The following is a 9,785-nucleotide window of genomic DNA, read 5'->3' on the forward strand; positions in this document are numbered from 1 at the left end:
CGGGCAGCAGCAGGCGCACGGCCGTCTGGATCTCGCGCGACGTGATGGTCGAGCGCTTGTTGTAATGCGCCAGGCGCGACGCCTCGCCCGCGATGCGCTCGAAGATGTCGTTGACGAACGAGTTCATGATGCCCATGGCCTTGGACGAGATGCCGGTGTCGGGGTGCACCTGCTTCAGCACCTTGTACACGTACACCGAATAGCTCTCCTTGCGGCTGCGCTTGCGCTTCTTGCCGTCCTTCTTCTGCGCCTTGGTCACCGCCTTCTTGGAGCCCTTCTTCGGGGCCGGAGCGGACTTCGCCGGCTCAGGCATCTCAACTCTGCTTTCTTTAGAGAGAAGAGGAAATGGAGTAGGCGGCAGGATCTTGCCTATTTGTAGGCAGCTTTATGTAAATGAGGAATTCATTTTGCTTCTTCTGATTGGTGAACTCGGCGTGTGGCCTGATTGGCTCGAGTTCTATTCTCCCATGGGAGAGTAGAAAATTTCCGGAGAGAAATTTTCTCTCATTCTTCCTGGATGCTTCAATCCCGGTAAAGCATTTTATAACAAATTATGATTAGTGCATAACAATGTGGATTAATTTTTTGATTAATTTTGAATATTAGGAGCCATCTTCTGTTTTGGCACGCCAGGGAGGCAATCTTGTGTAAAGAATTTCAGATTATTTTATAGTGTTGTGGTTTACCACTGGACTCCCCCTCCAATGTGCCTTTTTGGCATGTGGGTTATTTTGAGTTGAAGATGCTTGAGACTGCAGGCTGAAGAGACACTTTTCTCCCTGTCTTAACTATGCAGATGAATCTAAATCGGAAGGGGCGTCTTTCCCAAAATAAGTGTTATTAACAGAGATAAGTTTTATATGAATGATCCATCTGATGAGGGAGCCTGAGGCAAGGTGAGGGTAAAGCACAAGCTAGCACAGGCCCCCTCCACGGGACGGGGGACCGGAGCCATACGCCTCAGGCACTCCTGGCTGCCCAAGAATAAATGAAAGGCAAGAAAACAAATGGTTAACAGAAAGAGAATATGGTCATGCAGGACCTGAGTCTTCATCAGTTTACAAAAATCTTAGTAAATTACAAGGGCAATCTTATCAATACTGTAATCTCCAGAACCCGTGATTTCAGTTTTTGGAGCCCCAACATCCCCTTCCCCTCCAGGGCGGTGCGGGGAACAAAGGCAGGAAGGAAAGGGCGGAAACGTTACATTTCCCTATCACCTGCCACCCGCTGACAAGTAACTTGAGGCAAAAACAGAGTATAAGGTTTCTCCAGGAACCACCTAGTGTCCTGATGTTAACCCCTTACTAGTGTGTGTATGGGGGGGTGGGATGGGAGTGGGGGTTGGGACAACCTTAGGTTGACGATAGCAAGGCCCCCAGGCATCTAATGGGAACCCCCTTTAGCATTTTCAAGTCCTTCTGGGTGTTTCCCTTTTGCCTTTACCTCTCCCACCTCCATAGTATATAACCAGCCACTCCTCACAACCCTAGTGCAGCTTTTCCTCTCCATGGGTCCTGTCTCTGTGCTTTAAAGAATCACCTTTTTTACACCAAAGACATCTCAAGAATTCTTTCTTGGCTGTCAGCTCTGAGCCCACATCACATCTGAATGAAAATGCAAACATCTAATTACCGAACATCTGCTCTTCTTACTGCCTTTGACGTGCATGCCCTTCCTCTGTAATCTCAATGCCCTACCCTCTCCCCCCTAGTTGAGCACGACATATTTACTTCATTTAGCCTGTTTTTGGAATTTCCATGTATTTGTGGATTCCCTGTAAGTACACCACACATTTGTTTTTCTCCTTTGTATCTTTTCATGTCGACTTGATTCTAGCTAGAAGGAGCTTTGAAGCGACTGATGGGAATTCGTGCTCCTCAAAGGTTGACATCAAGTACAGGATACGTTAACTCACTGGACACTGCCTGTCCTGGATGCCACAGCAGCTCAGAGATCCTGGGGATGGCCGACATATAGCTGACCGAAGGTACCGTTTCTTACCATGTTAGCCTCTTGCACTATCTGTCTGTGGAGTCGATGGAACAAAAGTGGTGAGTGTCCTTTTTCTCTCTTTCGACGCTGAGATTAGCAGGAGAAACTATTCGTGCAATGAATTCTTTGCGCTACATGGCTCTTTGGTTAATTTGGCCGAGTCCCCTTCGGTAGCCGATCCGTTTCCTCCCAGTGACGGTCTTTGTTTTTGTTTGTCTGTGTCTTTTATGTTGGTTGTCATCCATCGCTAAGGGACTTCTTGGAAGCCCTCACCCCAGAATTGGTGAGCATGGGTTGAGCACTTAAAAGTTGTTAGAGTGCCGGCCAGCTCAAGGAGACTCCCGTGGAAAGGTGAGTTGGTGGTGGAAATGGTTATTTTGATAGTTGGTAAGCCAACTAAAAAACTTTCGTGTAGGGGCGCTGTGCGGCTCAGTCGGTTAAGCATCCAACTCTTGAGTTCAGCTCAAGTCATGATCTCACGGCTCTCGGTTCAAACCCCACATCTTTCTCTGTGCTAATGGGGCAGAGCCTGCCTGACATTCTGTCTCCTTCTCTCTCTGCCCTCCACCACTTGAGTTCTCTCTCTCTCAAAAATAAGTAAATAAACATTAAAAAACATAAGAAAGAAAAGTCCTGTGCTCAGAAGCACACTGTGACACAACACACAGTCCCCAACCCCTCAGCAAATACTTCCTAGGAATCAGTGTGGCTCCATGAGACCCAAGGCTTAGATCTGTTAATATTTTCCTTTTGTTCTGCTCTGTGTCGTGAGAGCTTGGCTTTTGACCAATGAGGATATTCTCTTCGCTCTTGACCGTTGGAAGGTGCGTGTATCAGGTGCACCCTGATGACCGGTCAATTAAACCAGGAACCTGAGACTCCTTCTGTCTGGCTGTGCCACCTCACAGGGGCTTGTCATGAGAGGTTCTGGCCCAGAGGCATCTTTGTCATCTCAACCGTCCTGCTTGTTAATGCTGGAAGGTCTCATTCCAGAAGTGCCTACCTGGTATCACCGATTCGTGGGTCTGTGATTGGAGGCATATCATATTTTCGTGGGAGGCCAGAGACATCTTTTTCACTATACCATCCTCACTGCCTGTGCAGTAACTAAACTTTGGGATCAGGGTCTGCATGATCTGGGTTCTTTCTGGACACCTGTTGTGTCTTTGGTTAAGCCATTGAAAGACTTCTTGTTTTAAGTCACTGTTAATAGATCCTGCTCATCAATGGTCATACGATGGATCCTTTAAATTGGCTGTGTTTGAAAAGCACATTTAAAGAGCCCTCCGTTGTCTTATAAGGGTTCACGTTAGGGACTCCTTTGATGAGGTAATAGAATGGAAATTAGACCCAAGACAAAAAGATACGATCACAGCCAGTGTAAATGTCCTTCTTAAAACTTGGCCACATCTGCCTGGTTTAGTTCCCCTTTCCCTCCAGGATTTACAGAGATCACTGGCCTAATCTCTTGGTTCAAAGTATACACGTTGCTCAAGTAATTCCTGAAAGCTCGTGGATGAGTTTAACAAAAGCTGTGAAGACTGTCAAGAAGGGGGCCCTGGCTGGTACCTTCCAAGGCTGTAAGCAACTCAACCTCAGCTTTCCTAGACAATGTCCTTGGCAGTGGTACCCTAGATCCACGCTCATCCATCCCCTGCCCCGCCCCCCACCCCACAGGAAAACGTAACATTTTTCCCCCTGGGCAACAGCCAGAGCTTTTAAATTATAAAGCCCCTTGGTTTCTACTTTCAAAAGATCCTACCAAATTTAGAGAGTAATTAGAAAGATTATTTGACTATATTTGCAACTTTGCCTTCTGAGGAAATAGATGGCCGAAATATCTCCTAGGCCTTCCTACAAATGATGTGCAAAGGGTCAGGATTCAGGCGCGAATAGAAGCCACGTTTAAATTGTGCGCCCAGAAAAAACAATGCTGTTAAACTTCACTATATACACTTTACAAAGGCGTGAACCTTTTGGTTCCCATTTTAGTTAAAATTCTCCCTGATATAAAGAAGCAAATGCAGTTAAGAAGATGGGCAGTCCCTTGATATTCAGGCTGTAATGCAGTTCTTTGGGGGATTAGGGACAAGTGTCCTTAAATCTCTACCAACCAGAACCACGACCACAACTCTAGGAACAAGTTAAAACCCACGCATCTTTATCAATTTTCAAGTCTTGCAAATTCCTTTCAAAATGTTTGTGGACATTATAAAAAAAATCAGGATATTGGAACAAAATGGTTCTGTGTTTTTAAAAGGGAGTAAGTTTTAAAGAGCAATTCCTCTGAAACTCTAGGAAAAAAATGTCTTTGGGTTCTTTTTCTTTCCCTTGAAATTATAAATCTTATCATGTCTCCGGAAACTGAATGGAAACCAAAGGAAAAGGGGAGAAGGGGAAGAAGCCTTTGTAAAATGCAAATTTGTGACTTTTGGGCCCAGATTCTAACAACTATGGTAACTGGTAGATAGGCTCCAAATATCCCCCTTGAAGAAAACTCTCTCTCTGCCTTTTGATGTAAATTTTCTACCCCCATCTTCTTTGGGACCCAGGAGCCAATCTTTCTGGCATGCAAACTTTAGGGAAAAGTTTTAAAAAAATAGGTAGCTAGATAGGTAGATACGCAGATAGATGACAGTATTTAAAAATTGGGCTGTATGTCCTCTCTACAAATATTAGGATATGTGTGTATATGTCCATGTATGTTTTAATGTGAGAGACTTTTCCTACTGCTGGATGGTATTGCTACACTTAATATGTGCCATATTTATATACACTTTATATGCAACTAAATATGCAATATTTAGTTGGTTTGAAGCTGGCACACGCTTGCAAAGACTAGGCACTCTAACACTCAGAAAGTTAGAAAATAATCCAAATGATTTTCAAATTCACATAATCTGGGAAATATTTGGTATTAAAGCTAGTTTCAGTTTGTTGGCTTAATTAAAATAGACATGTTTTTAGAGTTATCATCATTAAATATTAAATTTTTATCCTGCTGTGTTTTAGTAAGTCAAATAAGCTCATGGTATTTCTGATGAGGGGGTGTGGGACAAGCTAAGGGCAAAGTACAGGCGAACAGCACCCCAGTACCCTCCCCCACCTTGTGGGGCATGTGCGATGTTCCCCGGATGCTCCTGGCCCCCCGGGAACAGGGGAAGGAAGGAAAGCAGCTGGCTGATGGGGACCACAGTCGTGCAGGACAGGCGTCTCCTTCAGCTTACGGAGAACTTCATAAACTGCAAGAAAAAGGCAATCTTATCCAGAGCCTAATCTCCAGAAACCCATAGACTCCGGTTCCTGAATCCCTAATATCACCGCACCAAGGTGTAAGGGGCTTTCGTGCTGCCACGGTGCCCAGGAAACGAATGTTGGCGATTATACTCCAAGCTTATGGCCCCCGATAACTTCTGAAGGGCCTCGTGACTGAGGTTTGACATCACGCTCGATAAATGGTGTTTTTCTCACAACACCAGCCCCTCAAGGCCCTGGAAATCTTGCTCCCAAAATACCTTAGAGACTTAGTTTATCCCTGACCCCCGCCCAACCTGAGGGGATACAGTGTGTTACCCGGGGGACCTGGGTGCTGCTCTCCCTGTGCCCACGGCCCCTCCTCATGGTTTAGTAACATCACCTTTTTGCACCAAAAAATTGCATCTTCAAGAATTCTTTTTTGGCCATGGGCTCTGGACCACCCCAGCATCGCCCCGAAACCCCATTATTTCCGTTACAAAATTTGTTAGGAAGAAAAAAACTTAGAAAAATACTTCATGAAATGTATGTGGATAGTCTATGCATAATCGTTAAAACAGGTAATTTAAGTAGATGTAAATAAAGTTAAAAGCTTTATAAGTACACTAAATAACTTCTAAAATCTTTGGAAACCTAAACTTTTATAGTTTTGCTAAGTTAAATGATGAGTAAATTTCAGTTTGTTGATAATCTAGATCTCTTCCTGAATAAGGTAAAATATTGAAATATTAAGAACTGAACGTGTTTATCTATTTTTGTCTTATCATAGAGAAACTAAAGATAAACTTGGGTCTCTTAGTAAACATTTTATGCTTTATTGAAAGATTATATTAGGAAAAATACATGTTTCTAAAAATAATGAAACATATTCAAAAACTGACCAATATGAAGAGCTGTGGTCTAACACTTCACAACTGTTTACTAGTTTTCACAAAAAATTAAGATGTCTAAACATTAATGATTTTAATACATTTAATAGAAACTTGTAGAAATAACAGCTCTATATGCAAGGAAAGTAAGATGTGTTTTTTGTTAAGAAGTATGAGTAGTAAAAAGACACATTTGTTGAGGGAAAAGAAAGCCTTAAAGCAAGGCTGGTTAGTTACAGAGAAAATTTAGTTCAAAATCAGAATGTTGAATAGAAAAAGTTGTAGGTTTATTTGGAAAGAAACTTTATGTGCGGTCAGTACTGGCTATGATTAGGACAGATTTAAATTCGTAAAGGCGGTTCAATATCGAAAATACACTGGTGGGTGCAAAGTTTTTGTTTTCTCTTTGCTAAAAGTACAAAGGTTTCATAAACTATTGCTTTGCTCTTCATAGGAAATTGTAAACAAACGTTTTCTTTACCTTTTAAGTTATCTGCCTAAAAACACAATGAATCTGTTAGCCAAAATAATTTCCTATATTTATCAGGTCTTCAATTACTTAAGAAAACTTAGTGTTAATATTAAAAAAGCTAAATATTATTCACAACCCTGGAACCTTCCAAATTTGTCTCTGGTATCTTTTATTGCTGTTTCGATTAAATGGATGGTAAAATATTGTTTCATAATGATTGTGATCCTTATGATTCAATCTATAATCAAGGGTTCCCATCTTTTTTATTTTTTTGATCATACTTCTTAAAATCAAATTCTTAAATCAAGTCTTTTGACCATAATCTTGGCAAAATTTTTTAGCAGGTCCCTGGAACATTTCAAAAAATATTTTTTTATTGAGAAATTTAATTAGGCTTTTTTGGTATGTGAAATTACATGGGAAGCTTTGTCAAAGAAGTGAAAAACTCTGTTAGTTTCATATAGATACGTCATCGAAAATGATATGAAATGCCTAGAAATCCGATGTCCTGGGATGTTATTGTCTTGAAGTGTTCTATGTCACAAAAACTAACAAAATTTCCTTGTCAGTTGCATTGCAATGAAACTGAAATCAGATCTTTAATCATGAACATTTTAAGTCTCTTACAATATATAGCTATACTTTTCCTCAAATGCTCTATGAAAGTTTCCTGCAAACGTACTTCATCTTTAGTGACACTCATGAAAAAAACTCTGAGTATAGGTTTCTGGTAACCTTAAGACCGTAAAAGTGAACTAAGTAAATAAACATTTCCAGACCTAGCGGACAACTTGGATTTAAGCAAACGAGAATTAATAACAGGGGACTGAATGAATTGAGGAAGATAATTAGACTGTTTATGACTTTTTGTTTCAAACATGGCTGACTTTTAAAAAATGTTTTGTTTTGTTTTCCAGATTAAGAAAACCTTTTCTCTTAGCTCACTGACGTCAGCAATTTGACAAAATATGCCTTTGTGAACAAATTGAAAATGTTATCTTTTGTCCCTATCTGACAGTACGTCTCAGTGAGAATTCTCATATTTTTATGGCAGTATGTTTATTTACATAAGTTCAGTAAGTGCCTGTTTTCCTTATGAGAAGACATAATTGGTACATGTGCTACCGGAGCGAGCACACGCGAAGACGTACTTGGAAACCAGGGTTATACTAAGAAGCTTTGACTAGAACATCATATTTGAGAGAGAAATGCAGAGACTCAGTTTTGACCAGTCAGGTTTGAGGAACTAAGGCTGACTTTATGGAGTCCATAAAGTCCCTTGGAAGTAGCATCCTGATTTCTGGCTCATAGAATTCCAAACTACCTTACTGGGTGAGCACAGATATTACTTCCTGGCAGGCGCAGGAACCTCGGGATATTTTGGGGACCTCAAGAAGAGAGGAATTCACCCAAATGTGTAGGTATTGCAGGCAAAGTCTGAGCGCAAACATTTGGCTTGGATTCTGGCCTTGAGAGGCGATTAACAGTTTGATCTAGAGATTCCTCGGGAAAAGTTCCAGCAAAGCAGGTTTTAAAGAGTCAATACCACCAACCACACTTCTTGCTACAGTTATGTAAATCATCGGGCCAGGATATTTTAAAACTAGACTATTTGCAAACAAAATACTGTTAATATGGCTATCTTTGGTAAAAATGAGGGCGAGTATACAGAAAAAAATATGTTTCAGTAACACATGTTTGTAGATATTAGATTTTAATACTATACATTATAAACTGAACTAGATAGTGATTTCTTCTAGTGTCCTCCAATGCCTGCCTACAAGTCTCCAACATTTTGAATTTTCTTTCGTCTTCCTGACTTAGAGTCCTTTGAGAAGGAAAACTTCCTTTTTTCCCTGAAGCCATGCAAACTAAGTATAAATGACCTGATGTAGCCCAAATTGCTCACGCATAGGTCATCTTTGTGCTGTGGCTCTCTGGGCTACTGGAAAGATCACCAGAGACAACTCAACTACAATGTAAGAAGATCTGTCCGATTGCCAGTCCCTGACCTCCTTCTGTCTCAAGATGGTGTCAACTCTGCCATGTAGAAGTCTACCCAACTGGTCATCCCAGAACTGGGACTCAGAAACTGGGTTTACATTTGATCCACTCATCAACCATTGTTTTCTTTTTGTTTCCATAGAAATGCTTTTTATTTAACACCTGCATATTTGAAACATAGACCTAACCTGGAGAATACACCTTGATCACTACCTTCTGAAATGAGTTTGACTATGTTCAAGACTAAGAGACTAGATCAAGGAGAGGAAATGACCTATCAGTTCAACTTTTAATATGTGAAACTCCCAAGGAAGTTTCGGATAGGGAAAATGAAGGGGTTCAGGATGCCCACCTCGCACCCCACCCTCCCAGAATGTGCCATTTTGACATGTGGATTATTTGGACTTAAAGGCATTCGAGACCCAGCAGCTCAGGAAAATTTGGTCTCTTAATGAAACAGAAGAATCTAAATTGGGGGTCTTTCCTAGAATAAGGGTGATTAACAAAGATAGATTCTATCCGAGCGACCCATTTGTCAGGCAGGGCAAACATGAAATTACTAAACATGTGCTTTTCCTATCCCTCGGTGAATTCCCTTCTCTCCCCCTAATGTCCCACATCCCTACCGCTTTCTCCGTGGTTCAGGATGTCATACATACTTTATTTTGCCAGGCTTTGAAATTCCCATGTCTATGTGGATTCCGGGTATGTACTCTATTAAATTTGATTTTCAACTGTTAATCTGTCCCATGTCAATTTGATTCGTAGTCCATCTAGGACCTTGAAGTACAGAGGAATCCTTCCTCCCTAACATCAGAGTTCTAGAATATGTATAATATTTTATCCTTTTATGATGTTTATCATTTTTTTATAAACCAAAAACCTGTGTGTAATTAAAAATGTGCATTAGAATGTACTCCTGAGTCTGAAAATAAATCATGTATGGATTTAAAAAATAATAAAGGAAAATAAGAATTAAGGGAAATATGCCTGGGAAATACTTATCAAGAGACAACAAGAATAGCAATGTTAATACTAAACAAATTTTAAGACCCAAAGTATTAGTGGGGATAGAGAGGTACACACTAGTTCCAGTGTGGAAAAGAAAATATTCTGGAAAGCCATCCTGAAGCAAAACTCTAAGGACTAGCAAAACTGCCCCAACACACTGGCATATCATGGCCCAGATT

The 9,785-nt window shown here is 41.0% G+C and overlaps 2 protein-coding genes across 2 annotated transcripts in view; one reads left to right on the forward strand and one right to left on the reverse strand.

The window, feature by feature from the left end:
* Positions 1–323, reverse strand: part of LOC115296187 (histone H2B type 1-K) — a 20,121-nt gene extending 19,798 nt beyond the window's left edge. Inside the window, exon 1 of the mRNA XM_029944678.1 lies at positions 24–323. Within this exon, the coding sequence (XP_029800538.1) occupies positions 24–313 (290 nt within the window). The 5' untranslated portion in view covers positions 314–323. The remainder of the gene's footprint in view (positions 1–23) is intronic.
* The window catches only part of LOC115296188 (histone H4), a 22,703-nt gene extending 13,196 nt beyond the window's left edge, over positions 1–9,507 (forward strand). Inside the window, exons 3-4 of the transcript XR_003910760.1 lie at positions 1,840–1,990; positions 8,507–9,507. The gene's annotated coding sequence lies outside the window, so the exon portion shown is untranslated. The remainder of the gene's footprint in view (positions 1–1,839; positions 1,991–8,506) is intronic.
* Positions 9,508–9,785: the final 278 nt, after the last annotated feature.

The sequence above is a fragment of the Suricata suricatta genome, chromosome 7, assembly GCF_006229205.1.
Source record: "Suricata suricatta isolate VVHF042 chromosome 7, meerkat_22Aug2017_6uvM2_HiC, whole genome shotgun sequence".
In the NCBI taxonomy this organism is placed as follows: Eukaryota; Metazoa; Chordata; class Mammalia; order Carnivora; family Herpestidae; genus Suricata; species Suricata suricatta.